The sequence below is a fragment of the Felis catus genome, chromosome A1, assembly GCF_018350175.1.
Source record: "Felis catus isolate Fca126 chromosome A1, F.catus_Fca126_mat1.0, whole genome shotgun sequence".
Classification (NCBI taxonomy): Eukaryota; Metazoa; Chordata; class Mammalia; order Carnivora; family Felidae; genus Felis; species Felis catus.
In genome coordinates, this window is record NC_058368.1 from 2295764 (window position 1) to 2317488 (window position 21725).

Below are 21725 nucleotides of genomic sequence, written 5' to 3' on the forward strand. Positions count from 1 at the left end.
GTTTTCAAGGTCATCCATGTAGCATGGCAGAGCCTCACTTCTTTTTGTGGTTGAATAATACTCTGTTGTATGGATATACCATATTTGTTTTTTCATTCATCTGTTGATGGATACTTGAGTGTCTTTTGGCTAAGTATATAATGATGCATGAACAATAATGAATATTGTCATGCAAATATCTGTTTCAATTCCTAGGGGTGGAATTCTTGGATCGTATGATAACTCTACGTTTAGATTTTGGGGGAACCACCAAACTGTTTTTCATGAGTGGCTGCACCATTTTAAATTCCCACCAACAATGAATAAGTGTTCCCATTTCTCCACATTCTCACCAAAACTTGGTATTTTCAGGTTTTGTTTTTTTTTGATAATAGGCATCTTAATGGGTGTGAATTGGTTTTGATTTGGTTCCCTAGTGGCTAATGATGTTTGGCATCTTTTCATGTGCTCAGTGGCCATTTGTATATCTTCTTTGGAGAATTGTCTACTCAAGTCCTTGGCATATTTTTTGAATCTGGTTGTTTTTGTTGTTGAGTTGTAGGTCTTTATATATTCTGGTTTTTAATCTCTTATCAAGTATATGATTTGTGAATATTTCTCCCATCCTATGGGTTATTTTCATTTTTTTAACATTTTTATTTAATTTTGAGAGACAGGGAGAGACAGAGCACAGGTGGAGGAGGGGCAGAGAGAGAGGGAGACACTCAATCCAAAGCAGGCCCCAGGCTCTGTGCTATTGGCACAGAGCCGGACATTGGGCTCAAACCCATCAACTGTGAGATCATTAGCCCAGCCGAAGTCGGAAGCTCAACCTACTGAGCCACCCAGGCACCCCTCTTTTCATTTTCTTGATACTTTCCTTTGATAAATATATCTTTCTAATTTTGGTGGAGACTAATTTACCTAATTTTTCTTTTGTTGCTTGTGCTTTGGGTGTCATATCTAAGAAATTACTGCCAAATCCAATGTCATGAGCTTGTTCCCTATGTTTTCTTCTAAGAATTTTATAGTTTTAAAGTTCCTTGAGTTCCTTGGATGTGTATATTCATGGCTTTCATTAGATTTGGGAAGTTTTCAGCTATTATTTCTTCAAATATGTTTTCTGCTCCTGCTTTTTTCTCTCTTCTGGGATACCTATGCATACCTTGGTATGTTTAACAGTGTCCCACAGGTCCTTCAGACTGTTCATTTTTCTTCATTCTTTTTTATTTCCATTTCTGAGACCACATCATTTCAAATGCATTGTCTTCAAGTTCACCCATTCTTTGTTTTGCCTGTTCAAGTCTGCTGCTGAGTCCCTCTAGTGATCTATTTTGGTCCTTTTCATAATTTCTCTTTATAGACATTCTTATTTTGTTCAGACATCAGTTTCCTGATTTCCTTTAGTCTTTGTCCATCGTTGCCTTTAGCTCATTGAACATATTTAAGACAGTTAATTTAATGTCTTTGAGTATTAATTCCAGTATCTGGGATTCTTCAGGGATGATTTTTGTGAATTTTTTTTCCTGTGAAAAGATCATACCTGCTTGTTGCTTTTTATATTTTATGATTTTTTGTTGAAAACTCGATAGTCTATGTTATAGGAACTCTGCAAACCTAAATTCTTCCACTCCTCTGAGATTTTTTTTTCCTTTGGATTAGATCCTCCACTTGTGGCTTTTCCAAACTATTTTTTGAAGTGTATACTTTTTGTTTTGTAGTCATCAAAGTTTCTTTTCCATTTTCTCTGCGGCTAGCCCTGACCTGACAAAGATTTCCTTACATGTCTGGCTCCTAAGAGTAAGGGGAAAAAAGTCTTGCCTCATTAAATTCCATGTGACTCAGAAGCTGCTCATAGGAAGTGGGCGTTGAAAAATGGCTGACCTCTGTGTTGGGCCTTCAGTGACCAAAGGCAGCAATCAGCCATCAACACGACGAACTTTTTGCCCCTCCTGGCTCTAGTAGGCCACACGAGGAATGTAGGCTGCTACGTCCACAGCTGCCTGCTGCTGGGATATGGGCTGGTACCTGCAACCTTGCAAAAGGCTCAGATTCACCAAAATTTGTCAGCCTCTTCCTTGAGCTCTCCCACAGATGCTGAACTTGAGTTCCACAATAGTAACTTTAGACAGTTCCCGCCAGCTCAGTAGTTGTTTACGTGGAGAGACAGATTCTTGGGACTCCTACTCTGCCATCTTTCCTGACATCGTTCTCTATGTTATGTTTGTTTATATTCTTGAACTCCCTGACAGTAAACCTATTTCTGTCTCGGGAGGGAACTTCGCCTTTGTTTCTGTGTGCAGCACCTGTTCTGCCTTTCGACCAGATCAGAGCCCTGGCCAGATTCTCTCACTTGCCCTCCATGTCCAAGGCAGAGGCCAAACCAGAACTGTCTTGTAGTTCCGCTAAGACAGGCCCTGAGAGAGTGGTCTTCTTTTTCCTGTCCATCCTATAACAGAAAAGCTGAACTACCAGGAAAGGCCATGCACATATGGGGATATTACTCGTCTCATTTTTTTCTTCCTCCTTCCTTCCCTCCTTTTTCTTTCTGATTTCTCACATATTTTTGAGCAACCACGATGTGCCAGCTCTTTGATGGATGCTGGGGAGATGGTCTTAAAAGAACCATAGATCCTTGTTCTTAATGAGCTGTTAGTTGAGTCCGAGAGGCAAGAGAAAAATTTCAGTATACTTGGTGAGGTTTGAAAGAGGTGGAAAAGATGTTGAGGGAGCTAAGAGAGGGACTTCCTAAATGAGTTTGAGGGAAAAGCTGGGAGAAAAACGAGTAACTTCACAAATGAAGTGGCACTTGAAGAAGTTAGCCAGGTGGGAACATCTTCAGCAGAAGCACCAAGTCCAAATACATGCAGAGTGAGAACACAGCCAGCTGGAGTGCTAACAAGTAATTTTGGTGTGAGGTGTGGGGTCCGGGGAGGGAGGGTTAGGAGATGAGGCCAGAAAGGTAGGTGGGGCGAGATCAGGTAGGAATTGAATTTTATTTTATTTAAAAAATTTTTTCTTTAACATTTATTTACTACTGAGAGACAGAGAGACAGAGCATGGGTAGGGGAGGGGCAGAGAGAGGAGGAGACACAGAATCTGAAGCAGGCTCCAGGCTCTGAGCTGTCAGCACAGAGCCCGGCGCCGCGGGGCTTGAACTCACAAACCATGAGAGCATGACCTGAGTCGAAGTCGCGAAGATGCTTAACAGACTGACCCACCCAGGTGCCCCTTGAATTTTATTTTGTAGCGACTGTAGTGTCATAGGAATGGTAGTAGTGGAGTAATGTGATCAGATTTGTTTTTGAAAAATCAATCTGTTCTGAAGGCGGATTTGAAAGATGTTAACAACGGTAGTTTAACACATAATGAGGATGTACTCCCATGCATTTTACATATTATCTCATTTAATCCTCATAAGACACTACCACACTGGAATGATAATCATTTCCACCTTTTAGATGAGGACGGGGGCACTTAAAAGTTAAGTACTTTGCCAAAGGCTAGAAAGTTGGTAAGTGATGGAGATTTAAATCCAGTCTAACGTCAGTTTGGATGCTTAATCACTGTGCTTTTACTGGGGGTGGGGCCTGGAGGGTAACAGTTAGGATTCTATTGTGGCGATGTCAGTAATAACTAACTGCTCCAGGCCTCTACTAAGGCAGTGGCAATGGGGCTGGAAGGTGGAGAGCAAGTTTGGGAGATTTTGAGGAAGTAGAATTGACAGAACTTCATTCAATATGGAGGAAGAGGGAAGTAAGATTCTGGGACAACTCCCTGCTTCCTGGTTTGGTCACTGAAATAGAAATAGAGGAACTTGCTGAAATAGAGGAACACATGTGAAGAAGGTTTGGGAAAAGAGGGGGAGATGACCAGATCAATTTTGGACATGCTGAGTTGCACCAACCAAATGCAGACATCCTGAATGTAACTGGGCCAGGAATTCAGCGGAGGCAACAGAAGCCAGAGGTGTTCATGAGATGGCAGTGGACGAGAAGACAGGTGGAGGCAGGGCTCAGGAAGGAACAACCACCCCCCTCCCTGCCTTCGAGAAGCAGAGAAATACAAGCTAACCACCAAAATAGTAGGAGACTTAATGATCATTTATTCCACATAATCACAGTAAAGGAAGGCCTGAAAATTCAGCTCAGATTAGGAAGTGCAGCTGCTTTCAAGGTGACTGTCTCCAGACTCCTACGAGGAGACACTGGGAGATCTAATTTGCTTATTTGATACAGATATTTTATCCATATTCTTTTCAAATGGGATCGAGTTGTTTGCAGCAATCATAGACAGTGATAATGAACTATTCATTTTCAGACTTTTTGCTTAGAACACTTTTTGTCTTAGAAAAATTGAAAACTGTATCCTCAATTCCTGAAAACTCTTGGTTTAAGAAAGTTTGTTGCAGTTCTCCAAAATTGCTTTATTTCTTAAACATTTTTTAAAATGTTTATTTTTTTTGAGAGGCAGAGAGAGACAGTGCAAGCTCTGAAAATTTCAGAGTGTGAAATCTGAAACAGGCTCCAGGCTCTTAGCTGTCAGCACAGAGCCTGATGCGGGGCTCAAACTCACAAACCAGGAGATCACGACCTGAGCCGAAGTGGGACGCTCAAACCGACTGAGCCACCCAGGCCCCCCTAACATTGCTCTATTTTTAAACAATCAATTTGTAATGGTATATTTAAATTTTTTTGCTTTTTTAGAAATAAACATTCGACTGTGTTCCATAAGTGACCATTTGTCTTAATTCACCATTTTATGCTCACCAACCTCGTAGGTCCTCGTTTGCACCGTTATTGGCTGACAGACGTTAAAACCCTTCCTTCCCTCCTTTCTCTTCCACTCTTTGCCTTTCTCTTCTGTCTTTTTCTCCTCTTTCCTTCCTTTGTTTAACCAATATTTGTTGGATGCCTTCTGTGTCAGGTAGTCAGCTAGATTATATAAAGATGACAAAGCCCCTGTTCCTGCTCGTAATTTTAACAGTTTAGTAGGCACAAACTTGATATGTAGACAGCAACTTGAGGTCTAAAGCTTCACCAGGAGGACAGGAGAGGGAAAAGCATTGCCGTCAGGAGAAGTTGGGGCGTGTGTAAAGGCGTGGGGGTAGGGAAACGTGACAATGAAAAGCACGTGGCCTGTGTGGGGAAAGGCCAAGGGTTTTATAGGGTGGGAGCAGGGTAGTCATGGGATGGTGTGGAAAGTAGCCAGGGGGGTCAGCACCAGGGGAGGGGCTGGAAAAGTTGAGACTCTGAAGACACCAGAAACTATCCTAGTTTTTGGTTTTTATACCCCCAAGTACAAGTGAGCAGATAGGAGAGAGTCAGACAGTATTTTCGTGGCTAACAGAGGAAATGATGGCGGATGCACATTCTCCATTTGTACCGTTTCTCCTTTCTCTTGGTTTGGTTCTACAATAGAGAAATACAAGAATTAGTTATTTCTAAAATGAGAACAAGTTTGTTTCCTAATCAGCAGCAAAATAAGTGTTTTTTTATAATAATTGGACAAAAAGTTTTCACCCCTTGTCATTCTCAAGCATTAAATCACACGAGTCTCCCACTTAGCAGGCTGGCGTATTTCAAGGCCTTACCATTTGACAGCTGGAAAGGGAGGGGTTTCTCTTGTCCCATTAATCAGTCAGTTATCAGTGTAAGCTCATGGATTATTTATTTATTTTTAATATAATTTATTGTCAAATTGGCTTCCATACAACACCCAGTGCTCGTCCCAACAAGTGCCCTCCTCAATGCCCATCACCCACCCCGCCCTCCGTCCCACCCCCCATCCACCCTCAGTTTGTTCTCCGTATTTAAGAGTCTCTTATGGTTTGCCTCCCTCTCTCTCTGTTTGTAACTTTTTTTCCCTTCCCCTCCCCCATGGACTTCTGTTAAGTTTCTCAGGATCCACATATGAGTGAAAACATATGGCATCTGTCTTTCTCTGACTGACTTATTTCACTCAGCATAATACCCTCCAGTTCCATCCACGTTGCTGCAAATGGCCACATTTCATTCTTTCTCATTGCCAAGTAGTATTCCATTGTATGTATAAGCCACAACTTCTTTATCCATTCGTCCGTTGACGGACATTTAGGCTCTTTCCATAATTTGGCTATTGTTGAAAGTGCTTCTGTAAACATTGGGGTGCATGTGCCCCTATGCATCAGCACTCCTGTATCCCTTGGGTAAATTCCTAGCAGTGCTATTGCTGGGTCATAGGGTAGATCTATTTTTAATTTTTTGAGGACCTCCACACTGTTTTCCAGAGTGGCTGCACCAGTTTGCATTCCCACCAACAGCGCAAGAGGGTTCCCATTTCTCCACATCCTCGCCAGCATCTATAGTCTCCTGATTTGTTCATTTTAGCCATTCTGGCCAGCATGAAGTGGTATCTCAGTGCAGTTTTGATTTGTATTTCCCTGATGAGGAGTGACGTTGAGCATCAGTTCATGTGTCAGTTGGCCATCTGGATGTCTTCTTTAGAAAAGTGTCTATTCATATCTTCTCTCCATTTCCTCACTGGATTGTTTTTCGGGTGTGGAGTTTGGTGAGTTCTTTATAGATTTTGGATACTAGCCCTTTGTCCGATGTGTCATTTGCAAATATCTTTTCCCATTCTGTCGGTTGCCTTTTAGCTTTGCTGATCATTTCCTTTGCAGTGCAGAAGCTTTTTATCTTTGGTGAGGTCCTGATAGCTCAGTTTTGCTTTTAATTCCCTTGCCTTTGGAGATGTGTCCAGTAAGAAATTGCTGCGGCTGAGGTCAGAGAGGTTTTTTCCTGCTTTCTCCTCTAGGGTTTTGATGGTTTCCTGTCTTACATTCAGGTCCTTTGTCCATTTTGAGTTTGTTTTTGTGAATGGTGTAAGAAAGTGGTCTAGTTTCAACCTTCTGCACGTTGCTGTCCAGTTCTCCCAGCACCATTTGCTAAAGAGACTGTCTCTTTTCCATTGGATATTCTTTCCTGCTTTGTCAAAGATTAGTTGGCCATACATTTGTGGGTCTAGTTCTGGGGTTTCTATTCTATTCCATTGGTCTATGTGTCTGTTTTTGTGCCAATACCATGCTGTCTTGATGATTACAGCTTTGTAGTAGAGGCTAAAGTCTGGGATTGTGATGCCTCCTGCTTTGGTCTTCTTCTTCAAAATTACTTTGGCTATTCGGGGTCTTTTGTGGTTCCATACAAATTTTAGGATTGCTTGTTCTAGCTTTGACAAGAATGCTGGTGCAATTTTGATTGCATTGAATGTGGAGATTGCTTTGGGTAGTATTGTTAATACTTTGTTAAGTATTTTAATAATATTTATTCTTCCAATCCATGAGCATGGAATGTTTTTCCATCTCTTTGTATCTTCAATTTCCTTCATAACCATTATATAGTTTTCAGCCTACAGATCTTTTACATCTTTGGTTAGGTTTATTCCTAGGTATTTTATGATTCTTGGTGCAATTTTGAATGGGATCAGTTTCTTTATTTGTCTTTCTGTTGCTTCATTATTAGTTTATAAAAATGCAACTGATTTCTGTACATTAATTTTGTATCCTGCAACTTTGCTGAATTCATGTTTCAGTTCTAGCAGCCTTTTGGTGGAGTCTATTGGGTTTTCCAGGTATAATATCATGTCATCTGCAAAAAGAGAAAGCTTGACTTCATCTTTGCCAATTTTGATGCCTTTGATTTCCTTTTGTTGTCTGATTGCTGATGCTAGAACTTCCAACGCTATGTTAAACACCGTGGTGAGAGTGGACATCCCTGTTGTGTTCCTCATCTCAGGGGGAAACTCTCAGTTTTTTCCCATTGAGGATGATGTTAGCTGTGGGCTTTTCATAAATGGCTTTTATGATGTTTAAGTATGCTCCTTCTATCCTAATTTTCTCAAGGGTTTTTATTAAGAAAGAATGCTGAATTTTGTCAAATGCTTTTTCTGCATCGATTGACAGGATCATATGGTTCTTATCCTTTTATTACTGTGATGTATCACATTGATTGATTTCCGAATGTTGAACCAGCCCTGCAGCCCACGAATGAATCCCACTTGATCATGGTGAACAATTCTTTTTATAAGCTGTTGAATTAGATTTGCTAGTATCTTGTTGAGAATTTTTGCATCCATATTCATCAGGGATATTGGCCTGTAGTTCTTTTTTTGCTCAGTCTCTGTCTGGTTTGGGAATCAAAGTAATGCTGGCTGCATAGAATGAGTCTGGAAGTTTTCCTTCCCTTTCTATTTTTTGGAACAGCTTGAGAAAGATAGATATTACCTCTGCTTTAAACGTCTGGTAGAACTCCCCTGGGAAGCCATCTGGTCCTGGACTCTTATTTGTTGGGAGACTTTTGATAACTGATTCAATTTCTTCACTGGTTATGAGTGTGTTCAAATTTTCTGTTTCTTCCTGTTTGAGTTTTGGAAGTGTGTAGGTGCTTAGGAATTTGTCCATTTCTTCCAGGTTATCCAGTTTGTTGGCATAAAATTTTTCGTAGTATTCCTTGATAATTGCTCATATTCCTGAGGCATTGGTTGTAATAATTCCCTTTTCATTCCTGATTTTATCTATTTGGGTCCTCTCCCTTTTCTTTTTGAGAAGCCTGGCTAGAGGTCTATCAATTTTGTTTATTGTTTCAAAAAACCAACTCTTGGTTTCATTGATCTGTTCTACTGGTTTTTTTTTTTTTATTCTATATTGTTTATTTCTGCTCTGATCTTTATTATTTCTCTTCTTCTGCTGGGCTTGGGTTGTCTTTGCTGTTCTGCTTCTAGTACCTTTAGGTGTGCTGTTAGATTTTGTATTTGGATTTTTTCTTGTTTCTTGAGATAGGCCTGGATTGCAATGTATTTTCTTCTCAGGACTGCCTTCGCTGCATCCCAAAGCATTCGGATTGTTGTATTTTCATTTTCATTTGTTTCCATATATCTTTCAATTTCTTCTCTAATTTCCTGGTTGACCCGTTCATTCTTTAGTAGGGTGTTCTTTAACCTCCATGCTTTTGGAGGTTTTCTAGACTTTTTCCTATGGTTGATTTCAAGTTTCATAGCATTGCGATCTGAAAGTGTGCATGGTATGATCTCAATTCTTTTATCCTTATGAAGGGCTGTTTTGTGACCCAGTATGTGATCTATCTTGGAGAATGTTCCATGTGCACTCGAGAAGAAAGTATAGTCTGTTGCTTTGGGATGCAGAGTTCTAAATACATCTGTCAAGTCCATCTGATCCAATGTATCATTTAGGGCCGTTGTTTCTTTATTGACCATGTGTCTAGATGATCTATCCATTTCTGTAAGTGGAGTGTTAAAGTCCCCTGCATTACCACATTCTTATCAATAAGGTTGCTTATGTTTGTAATTGTTTTATATATTTGGGGGCTCCCATATTCGGTACATAGGCATTTATAATTGTTAGCTCTTCCTGATGGATAGACCCTGTAATTATTATATAATGCCCTTCTTCATTTCTTGTTACAGCCTTTAATTTAAAGTCTAGTTTGTCTGATATAAGTATGGCTACTCCAGCTTTCTTTTGACTTCCAGTAGCATGATAGATAGTTCTCCATCCCCTCACTTTCAATCTGAAGGTGTCCTCAGGTCTAAAATGAGTCTCTTGTGGACAGCAAATAGATGGGCCTTGTTTTTTTATCCATTGTGATACCCTATGTCTTTTGGTTGGAGCATTTAGTCCGTTTACATTCAGTGTTATTATTGAAAGATATGGGTTTAGAGTCATTGTGATGTCTGTAGGTTTCATGCTTGTAGTGATATCTCTGGTACTTTGTGGTCCTTGCAACATTTCACTCACAAATCCCCCTTAGGATCTCTTGTAGGACTGGTTTAGTGGTGATGAATCCGTTCAGTTTTTGTTTGGAAAAACCTTTATCTCTCCTCTATTCTGAATGACAGACTTACTGGATAAAGGATTCTCGGCTGCATATTTTTTCTGTTCATCACATGGAAGATTTGCTGCCATTCCTTTCTGGCCTGCCAAGTTTCAGTAGATAGGTCTGCCACTAGTCTTACGGGTCTCCCTTTGTAGGTTAGAGCCTGTTTATCCCTAGCTGCTTTCAGAATTTTCTCTTTATCCTTGTATTTTGCCAGTTTCACTATGATATGTTGTACAGAAGATCGATTCAAGTTACATCTGAAGGGAGTTCTCTGTGCCTCTTGGGTTTTTTTTTTTTTAATTTTTTTTTCAACGTTTATTTATTTTTGGGACAGAGAGAGACAGAGCATGAACGGGGGAGGGGCAGAGAGAGAGGGAGACACAGAATCGGAAACAGGCTCCAGGCTCCAAGCCATCAGCCCAGAGCCCGACGCGGGGCTCGAACTCACGGACCGCGAGATCGTGACCTGGCTGAAGTCGGACGCTTAACCGACTGCGCCACCCAGGCGCCCCTGTGCCTCTTGGATTTCAATGCCTATTTCCTTCCCCAGATCAGGGAAGTTCTCAGCTATGATTTGCTCAAGTACACCTTCAGCCCCTTTCTCTCTCTCTTACTCTTCTGGAATTCCTATTATACGGATATTGTTGTGTTTGCATCACTTAGCTCTCTGATTCTCCCCTCATACTCCTGGATTTTTTTCCTCTTTTTCTCAGCTTCCTCTTTTTCCATAATTTTATCTTCTACCTCACATATTCTGCCCTCTGCCTCTTCAATCTGTGCTGTGGCCGCCTCCATTTTATTTTGCACCTCATTTATAGAATTTTTTAATTCATCATGATTATTTTTTAGTCCCTTGATCTCTGCAGCAATAGATTCTCTGCTGTCCTCTATGTTTTTTTCAAGCCCAGCAATTAATTTTATGACTATTATTCTAAATTCTTGTTCCATTATATTGCTTAAATTGGTTTTGATCTACTCGTTAGCTATTGCTACTTCCTGGAGTTTCTTTTGAGGAGAATTCTCCCGTTCCGTCCTTTTGGCTAGTTTTCTGTCCCTCATGTGTTTTAAACGCTTGTTGTGTGCTCTGCACCTGCAGCACTGCTGTATTAAAGGAGGGTCATGCACTGTCCAGGACCTGGCCCTTCAGCAGGTGTTTTTTCGGGGATTGTTACTTGCTCTCTGTTGTGAGTTTATTTTATTACCCTACTCGTAGTGACAGTTTGGACCCTCCACCAGGTGTGCTTTGATTTGTTCCTTGGAGTAGCCCTGGAAAGGAAAACAGATAGACAAACAGGAGACAAAAACACGCAAACACATAAATGACACAAAGAAAAACAAAAACCTAAAGACTAAAACCAAAAACCCAAAAAACACCGACTACAAGTAGTTATTTATTATTACTACTATTTTTAAAACTTTTTTTTTGTTTGTTTAAATTTAGAGAGAGACAGAAGGAGAAATGGAGGGGTGAGGCAGAGACAGGGAGAGAGAGACTCTTCAGCAGGCTCTGCACTCGGCTTGGAGCCCGACTTGGGGCTCAATTTCATGAGAGTGAGATTAGGACCCAAGCTGAAATCGAGTTGAACACTTAACTGAGTCACCCAGGCACCCCGAAACATGTTTCAAAGATTCGCAATATTCTTATTTAAGTAGCTTACTTTTAAAATACAATTTTCCTGCGTTCGGCTCTGTGCTCACAGCTCGGAGCCTGGAGCCTGCTTCACATTCTGTGTCTCCCTCTCTCTCTACCCCTCCCCTGCTCATGCTGTCTCTCAAAAACAAATACACATTAAAAAATTTTTTTTAAAGTAATTTTCACTTATTGTGTTTAAAAATGCCATTTTACTTACAACGGCATTTTGTATTTAATGCCAATTTTTAGTGCCATTTTAAACATTTACCCACAACCCAATATATGCCATGAGACCCCGATCTTGTGTTCAAGATTCTCCCAAAAACACTATAGTTTGTTTTTTAAAAAAAATTTTTTTTTCCAACGTTTATTTTTGGGACAGAGAGAGACAGAGCATGAACGGGGGAGGGGCAGAGAGAGAGGGAGACACAGAATCGGAAACAGGCTCCAGGCTCTGAGCCATCAGCCCAGAGCCCGACGCGGGGCTCGAACTCACGGACCGCGAGATCGTGACCTGGCTGAAGTCGGACGCTTAACCGACTGCGCCACCCAGGCGCCCCTAAATTTTATTTTAAATGACATCTACGTCCAGTGTGGGGCTTGAACCCACAGACCCAGGATCAAGAGTCTTGCTTGCTCCACTGACCGAGCCAGCCAGGGGATCCCCCAATTACTAGTTTTTAAGAATCTGAACTAATGTGGTTGGCAAGGATGAGAGTATTTATATTTATAAAAAAGTTTTAAAAAACACTTTAAAAATGTAATTTTTGTATCTGTGTAAATACTTTATTTGGTTTCCACATACGATATTGAAATTTACACATTATTTTTAGGACAATTAATATACAGCTAACTGAAATAAAATGTACAAGAAGCTTATGAGATATGAGACGCAGACAAGAAAATGTGAAATGTTCTTAACTGAATTTGTGCTACTGGGAACACCAGGACTCCTGGCCTTGATCTTAGCCTTGTGTGTCAATTACTTTTTTCTGTAATTACTAACTGACACCCTTCCAAAGAGATGTTTTACTACTTGTCTAAGAAATCAGTGAACAATGAGGTTTTCAATCTTATCAAAGTACAAAGCATGACTTCAATTCTAGGCCCTCTGACAGAATCCGGTACCTGTATTTACTAAGTTCTTTAATGAAATTTGATCAAGAAATTACTGAATCATGAAGTATACAAGGCGTCTTTATATTACAAGGAAAATCAATGAAGACTCCAGAAGACAAACATCTAGTACTTAAAAAACAATTCCAAATTCTGACATTCGGAGCAATGTAATTCCCGTATTATCTTTTTCTAAACGAGACCTCTTCCGGCTTGTTTCCAGACTTCTTTTACTCCTTTAATGCTTTCTCTTTTCACACATTTCCAGTATTCTTGTATACTTTGCTGCTGTGGTACCTGTTAACACAAAGTGAAAGTAAAGAGATCATTCTCTTCAAGGTTAAACACGATTTCATGCGAGCTCTGTTACCGTTTATTTCCCACGTGCCTCCAGAGAGTCCCTGAGACGGATTATGTTGTGGAGGATTCCAACAAAACTGTACGTAGGACGGGGTAAAGGATAAAACGTGAACGTGATGTAAGAACAGCCTTGGGTGACTCAAGAGTGGAGGCTAAGTGCACGTGATTGGAGCCTCTTCCGTAAGAAGATAATGAAGATCGTGGGAAATTTCTTTCATATATTGGTTTTAAAAAATGTAATTATTTCATGACGCTTTATAATATTTTATAATGTTTTCCTTTTTATGGTGAACTTTATTTAGCTATGTGGAATATAAATTATAAGCCTAAAACTCTGATTTAAACCTACCTAAGTTAAAAAGAAACAATATATTTTATAAGAGGCTTTAAGAAAAAAGACTGTAATTCACCTAAGTGCTCTGTGAATTAAAAAGTTCTATGAGTATTATTCCTCTGTTAAAGAAGAAAGTAAAGGTTAAAAAACATTTGTATCCTTGGTGAGCACAGGAGGACAGCGTTGCTGGGTATCTCCCAAACGGAAGCAAATCTGCCAGTTGAAACTTTTTTTAGAGAGAGTGAACGAGTGAGCAAGCTAGCGTGTGTGAGCAGGAGAGGGGCAGAGAGAGAGAGAGAGAGAGAGAGAGAGAGAGAGAGAGAGAATCTGAAGCCGGCTTCATGACCAGCACAGAGCCTGACAAGGGGCTCTATCTCACGACGGTGAGATCACAACTTGGGCCGAAATCAAGAGTTGGAAACTAAACCAACTAAGCCACACCGGTGCCCTGCTAAAGTTTTAGATTTATTTAAAAAGCTTATTTATTTGAGAGAGACAGAGGGAGAGAGCATGCGTGCACAAGTGGGGGAGGGCCAGAGAGGGAGGGAGAGAGAGAATCCCGAGCAGGCTCTGCGCTATCAGCTATCAGGGTGCAGCCTGACTTGGGGCTCGAATTCACAAACTGGTGAGGTCAGGACCTGAGCCGCAATCAAGAGTCAAACGCTTAATGGACTGAGCCACCCAGGTGTCCCTCCTTTAGATTTTATATATATTCTTTTCCTGATCGATTTACAGCTCTATTTAATGTCTTCGAGAAATGGCGGAGGCTCGTGGGTGTATTAAATCGTTACTGCAAAGGCTGGTTTCATTTTCAGGGACAGGATTATTCACGATGAGATGCTGGATGCCCACAAAGCTTGTGAGACACATTTGCTAACAGAAATCGTATTTACTCATTTTCCATTAATAATGTGGGTAGCAGGAAAGTGATGGGCTTTTCCGAGGAGTAAATGAAGGGGGCTTTTCGTGAATGAATCCCCACCACATCCTCTCCCTCATTCTCTCCTTTCTTCTGGCCGAACTGCCTCTTACCACACAGCTTTCTTTCCACCCTTGTTTCCAACCTGCAGACTGCTTTTATGAGGGTGCTTTTTTTTTTAAATTGATAATTTATTTACTTTTTGATTTACATCCAAATTAGTTAGCACAGAGTGTAACAATGATTTCAGGAGTAGATTCCTTAGTGCCCCTCCCCCATTTAGCCCATCCCCCCTCCCACACCCCCTCTAGTTACCCTGTTTGTTCTCCATATTTATGAGTCTCTTATGTTTTGCCCCCTCCCTGTTTTTATATTATTTTTCTTCCCCTTCCCTTATGTTCATCTGTTTTATCTCTTAAAGTCCTCATATGAGTGAAGTCGTATGATATTTGTCTTTCTCTAATTTCGCTTAGCATAATACCCTTACGATGGTGCTTCTAAGCAGATTCCAATTTAAACAAAATTTTGAGTTTTATTTGTCCCACAGGTATAGACTAATATGTGAAGAGTCCGAATACAATAACAATGGCTAACATTTACTTCAACTGTCTCAGGCACTATCCTAAGTATTTTACGCTTAATTCTTACAACATTGTTTTCTGGTAGATTCTATTAGCTTCCTCATTGTACAGATGAGGAACGGGAGGTTCTGAAAAGTTAAGTGGCTTTGCAAGATTAGGCAGCTGGTGACAAAGCTGGGATTTGAATTTAGGTGTGTCTAACTACAGAGCCCAAAGTAAAATGATTTCTGAATAGCAGTTTCTGATTAGATTCAGATTAAAAAAAAAAAAAAAGCAAAGGAAAATACTGGATCCCATCTGAAGGAGACATCTCCGTTTGTGATCATGGCTTATAATCTCTTCACAAATGATAAAACCTCCATTTACGACCACACACACATTGCCCAAATTCTAGGTGTAATGCCATTCACTTAATTAGATGTAAACATGTAGTTATTAAAAACTCAAAATCTTTACCCATAAACCTCGATGCATCCTGTTTTTTAACACCCCGAGAAACTCTCCATGACTAAGACATTCATCACCATCCACATCAAAGATCTTGAACACGGTGTCCAAAATATTGTTTGAGAGTTCCTGCCCTGTTGCTACTTTCACGGCCCTCTTAAACTCCGCTGAAAAAAGAAAACATAAAACAACTCATCAACTGTGTGAAATAGTCTAAGTGGAATTAACCTAAATTTTATTATTTGAGAAGCAAAATTAAGTCTCAATGTTCATTATCACGGAAGTAAAACAAAACAAAAAATACTCATTAAGGATATGTTGAAATAATACATTTGGCTGAGAAATGTCTTGAAAGTAACTGAAAGAGGCAGCCTATTTTAATTTAATCAATGTTCTAAAGAACATATTTAAATATTCCCTTTTCCTTTTTAGGAAATAAGAAAGTAAAAGCAAATAACGTAATTGTTAAATGTGAGAGTCCTTGTAAGTCTAGAGTAACCACACTGAATTAGTTAAAAGGCTAATCAACTGTTTCACTGGTAATTGGCTCCTCGACTGGTATGTTCTAGTTGAAGAACAGAGTGATGTTATTTGTAGATGACAAAAATTAAACGAAGTCACGTAACTTACCCAGTCTGACAGGACGGTGAGCTAAACTAAACATTTGCATGGCAATAGCAAAATCTTCTAGGTGGGTGGCAAAATGACAAAAGGACTTGAACTCGTCCAAACTAATACTCTAATAAAATAACAAAAGTGAGCGTTAATTACGATTTTGTAAAACTGATCTTAGAATATAAGCAGAAGCGTAAGTCCTGTTTCTACCATAAAGCTTGTGAACTTTTATGGCCTTCCAAGAAAGTCTATTAAAAAGACGGGCAGGGCCACCGTGCATGGTTGTGCAGACTGCACACTGTGTGCAAGGCGTCTCCTGGATCGCGCAGGGCGAGAACTGGGGTGGCCCTGTGTCACAGACCGAATTGTCTCCGCAAGATCCACAGGCTGAAACCCAAACACCCAACGTAACTGTACTTGGAGACAGGACCTTTAGGGAAGCCATTAAGGCTACATGAGGTCACAAGGGTAGGACCCCACTCTGATAGCACCGATGTCCCGATAAGAGAAGGGGACAGCAGCGCACGCTCACTCTGCACGTAAGCACAGACGACAGGCCTCGTGAGGACAGGGTGAGAAGGCGGTGGTGGTCTGCAAGCTGGGAGGAGAGGCCTCACCAAAAACCAACCTGCCGGCACCTTGATCTTGCACTTCGGGCTCCAGAGTTGTGAGAAAATGAATGAGTTGTTTGAGCCATCCGGCCTGTGGCATTTTGTTACGGCAGGCTGAGGAAACTAATACCCCGTTAAGTGCTCTGCCTCCTTGCTTTTCCGCTTTATCCGTGGACACAGCACGGAGTAAGAGCACTGGGTTTTGGAGATAGAAAAGCTGTGCTTTAATTCCAGTTCTGCCATTTACTGTGTACATGGTCTTAGCCTCTCCAAGCCTTAGCGAAGTAACCTTTCAGGAAGGAAGTAATTTGCTCAAGATCTACCAAGTGGAACAATCAGGATTTGAACCTTGGTTCCTAACTTCAAAACCTCTGCCCATAAAAACAAAACAGAAATAAGTTAGAAAAACTAGTTTTTCCACTGAAAAAGTAAACAAAGTATGAAAACTGTTAATTTGAAAGTAAATTCTTCCCTGCCTAAAAAAAAAAAGTTTCTCGGGGCACCTGTGTGGCTCAGTCGGTTGAACGTCCAACTCTTGATTTCAGCTTGAGGTCATGATCCCAGGGTCGTGGAATGGAGCCCTATGTGAGGCTCCATGCTGAGCAGGGAGCCTGCTTGAGATTCCCTCTCTCTCTCCCTCTGCCCGCTCCCCTGCTCACACTCACTCTCTCTCTGAATATGAATATATATATATATATATATATATATATATATATATATATATATATATATGGTTTCTTTTGTAGGCACCTTCAGGATCATGTCCTCTGCATGTAGGTGGTGGTCTTATTCAAGTTTCACTGCCCGCGGCCTTGGTAAATTCATGGAAGTTTTACTTTTAAAATTTAGTTAAGTCTTTGAAGAGGTAACATATACACATGGTAAAAAAACAAATTCTAGAATGGATAAAAAACAAAAAGTCTTTTTCCCTCCTTTGACCTCCAGTTCCGTTTCCCAGAGGTAAAGCACTGTTACCAGTTCTTTGCGTATGCTTCCAGAAATATTCTACTCGTATAAAAGAGCATACACACACCCCTGTTTTACACAGTGGGTGTCCTCTTCACACATTTCTACACTTTGCTTTGTATTCTTAAGAATACATCTTATTAGCAGAAGAGTGGCCGTTCCTCTGTATCGTAATCTCAAAGCCGCCACTCGGTGCAACCTTCTGATTTTTCCTTTACTGATATGACAGGTGAAAAATAGCATGCCATCAATGTTTGAATCTGTAGGTCTTTAACTGTGAATGAAGTTTAAACACTTTTCTCTTCTGTTCTTATTGGTGATTTGTGGAGTTCTATTCTTGTGTCTTTTTTATGTCCTCTGCCTAGATTTTTAATGAGCTGTTATGTGGCTTACTGCTGAGAGACAAGTCTCCATGGGTCTCTCACGTTTCTGCACATCTTTCAAAGAGAAGCTCCAACTACTTTATTATTCCAGACTATCTTTCTAAGGGCATTTGTATAGCGAACAGCCTAGAATATTGACGATGTCTGCTTTGGAAGTAGAGCACAGTTTTGCTTACTGCCCAGTATAAAAGATTCAGACTCCTGAAGATGAGCTTTCTTGGCTATGTGTGTGGGCAGCATCCACAGGGTACTCAGCATGGTCCCCATGGGACTTGGGAGGCGAGGGAGGACTGACACAAACATGATGCTCATGCTGTTGCTATGCTCTGAATAATAATGTTCTTTGTTTCTGACCCAATAGTCTTGTATCTTTGGTCAGCATCCATGAAATGGTACAGGCTAACTTCCAAATAGATAAAATCTCAGATACTTTACATTTATTAACACATTGGTTTTTAGGATCCCGTTATACATTAAATAGGGCAAAATTTAAGACCTTCCAAAGTTCTTGATTTTTAAAGATCTCATGATAAATTAAAGAAATGGGCCCATTACATATGATGCCAATATTTCTTCCCTCCCTCCAATGTGTTAATTTTTTTCTTTTGACTTTGATCCTAGTTTTGAGGGGGATGAGGGGAAAGCAACAGAATTTTTAACTTTTAGACAGCAATTTCATCAACTTTTCCTTGAAAGCTTCTGAGTTTTGCCTAGAGAAATATGCATACCCTACTCTGAGAGGATTGTTTCCAAGTTTCCCTCTCTACATACTCAGTTTCATTTTCCCCTGTAACATTTAATTCTTAGATCTATCTGGAATTTTAGAGTAAGGAGTGAGGCAGAGATTTACGTTCATTTCTCCCTCAGATGGCCAGTCAATTAACCTAATGCCATTTATCAATAATTCCTCTTTTACCCAGCTAATTTACAATATGAATTCACATATACTAGATTTCCATGTGTATTTGGGTCTAGTTTTGGACTTTATATTCTGTTCAATTGATAGGTCTGTCAAATTCATTGTAACAGGCTGTTCTAGTTATCAATATTTGGTAATATATTTTAATATCTCAATATTCTTTTTTTAAAGACTTAATTTTTTATTTTATTTAAAAAATTTTTATTATTTAAAATTTTTAAAACATTTATTCATTTTTGAGAGAAAGAGAGGCAGGGTGTGAGTGGGAGAAGGGCAGAGAGAGCGAGAGACACAGAATTCTAAGTAGGTTGAGCCGTCAGCACAGAGCCCGATGCGGGGCTTGAACTCAGAACGGCAAGATCATGACCTGAGCTGAAGTCGGACACTTGACATACTGAGCCACCCAGGCACCCCAAAGACTTAATTTTTTAAAAGCCATTTCAGGTTCATAGCAAAACAGGAGAAGTTACAGAGATTTCCTGGATATCTCTTGTCCCTGCAGCATTCTTTTCATAGAAACTTTTACGGCCTGTCTAGTTCACGCATGACAATCTGATGACATTTTTATTGAAACCCATCACTGTCCACCAATACTTTTTGGTTCCTGCACATAGGAAAGATTACACCTTTCTGCTTCTTTGCAGCTAGGTGGGGTCATGTGATTAGTCTGGCCGGTAGCCAAGTGTGATGTTTCTAGGCCAACACACTTAATTGCTGGAATGTACTCATTTTCTTTTCCTGCCACGGCCTCTGAAGATGATGTTTTTTCCAGCCGGTAAAGCTCCAAGGTGGCAGAGCTTGAAGAGTCTGGGTCCCTGACTCAGTCCCAGAGGCGCCTGGCAGCCCACAGTGGAAATGTAGCACGACTGAGAAAGAGATCTTCCTTGCGCTGGCCACGGGGACAGCACGGCAGTTTTAGAACTGCAGCAGACCCAGGCTGTTCCAGTATAAGCGTTACATTTACAGATGACTCCAAGGGACAAGTGCTACATCTATAACACTAAGACTTCCCATTCAATAATAGGAGACAGCACTATAATTAGGCAAGTTTTCTTTTATAGCTATCAAGAGTTTAAAGCTTCATTTTCATGTATTTCTGGTTAAATTCATTTTTAATTTTGTGTGTTTCTATTTCAATTACAAATGAGATCTTAATTATATTTTATTATCTTTTCCCTCACTATAGAAATAGCTTTAAATAATTATATAGGGGTGCCTGGGTGGCTCAGTCGGTTAAGCCTCCCACTTGAGCATAGCTCATGATCTCACGGTTCATGAGTTTGAGCCCCGTGTCGGGCTCTGTGCTGACAGCTCAGAGCCCGGAGCCTGCTTTGGATTCTGTGTCTCCCTCTCTTCTCTGCCCCTCCCCTGCTTACTCTCTGTCTCTCTCAAAAATACATAAACATTAAAAAAAAAAAAAGAAAAAATTATATAAAAACATATGCCCACTCCAATACTATGTTATGGAACAATAAAGTAAAAGCAATATATAAAGTAAAAAATCACTTCAAATCTTACAACAGTATATTAATCATTATTAATAGTTTGGCAATCATTACTTAATATACATATATATAAACATACACATAAACATTAAAAAAAGAAAGTGTATATATACACACGCCATTACATTTTCTTTCTTTCTTTTTTTTTTAATGTTTACTTATTTATTTTGAGAGTGAGAGAGGGAGAATGTGGGAGGGGCAGAGAGAGAGAGAGGGAGAGGGAGGGAGAGGGAGAGAATCCCAAGCAGCCTCCACGCTGTCAGTGCAGAGCCCAACGTGGGGCTCGATTTCACGAACAAGCGAGATCAGGACCTGAGCTGACATCAGCGTCGGATGCTTAATCGACTGAGCCACCAGGTGCCCCTGCCACTACCTTTTCTAACCTGGAATTTGCACATAGGGCAGCTACTGCTAACATACTAGCATTGTAACAGGCACTTCACTGAATTTTTGCTGTTTCTAATAGCTTTTCAGTTTGATTCTCTTGGGTTCTCTAGGCATAGAATCACATCTATGCAAACAAAGCCAACTGTCCCTCCTTCCAAAGGTTCACACTCTTTTATTCTGTTAATTTGTACTGGCTGAGACTTCCAGAACAACAGTGGTGACAGTGGACATTGTTATTACTGACTTTACCGGAAATGCAAAACTCCTGTTTGGAATACTGATTCCATCTGGGCAGGAATTCATTCATAAGAAAATGTAAACACCATTTCTCACCTTGATTTTACACTCAAATAAGAGAGTAACATGGTTTGGCTTACTCTGAAAGTTACTTTATTTAATTATATAAATGTTTTTAACATGATTTCATCTTTACCAAAAGCATAATAAAAAGGCATACGAACCTCTCCTGCGGACAACTTCTCTCTTACGTTTTTCCAATAGATGTCTTTATTTTCAGTGTTCGTGAAAAAAAGTAGCCATTCTGCAAAGTCTTCTTTTCTCATGAAACTCAAACCTTTAGAAAACTGAAGGAATTCCATTTCTTGGACCTCTGTTTGTAAATTCTCCATAAATCTAAGTGTTAAAATATAAACTTGATGTCAGGAACCAGTGGCATTCCATTTTAATATTGTCAGTGGGCCCGCGAGGCACCTCCGGCGGTACCCCCGGAGCGGCTGGCCTCTTGACATGCTGAATCAAACAAAGCATTAGTGCGGTGAAAGGGGTGTGGGGAGCAGAAGATGAAGAGAAGCTGATTTAAAAAAAAATTATTTGTTCTAACTTTTGGCACGCACCACTGTCTTTCTCAAGAGCTTTCCTCTTCATTTCCAGGAACTCTTTTTTTTTTTTTTTTTTTTTTTTTTTTTTAATGTTTATTTTTGAAAGAGAGAGAGCATGAGTGGAGAAGAGGCAGGGAGACAGAAGGATCCGAAGCAGGATCTGCACGGACAGCGGACAGCCGGACGCGGGGCTCGAACTCATGTACTGTGAGATCATGACCTGAGTGCTTAACCAGGACGCTTAACCGACTAAGCCACC

The 21725-nt window shown here is 40.3% G+C and overlaps 1 protein-coding gene across 1 annotated transcript in view; it reads right to left on the minus strand.

The window, feature by feature from the left end:
* Positions 1-12245: 12245 nt before the first annotated feature.
* MICU2 (mitochondrial calcium uptake 2) overlaps positions 12246-21725 on the minus strand; it is a 138825-nt gene continuing 129345 nt past the window's right edge. Inside the window, exons 9-12 of the mRNA XM_045040216.1 lie at positions 21089-21260; positions 15872-15980; positions 15251-15408; positions 12246-12897 (exon numbers count right to left, since the gene is read on the minus strand). Coding sequence (XP_044896151.1) covers positions 12793-12897; positions 15251-15408; positions 15872-15980; positions 21089-21260 — 544 coding nt within the window. The 3' untranslated portion in view covers positions 12246-12792. The remainder of the gene's footprint in view (positions 12898-15250; positions 15409-15871; positions 15981-21088; positions 21261-21725) is intronic.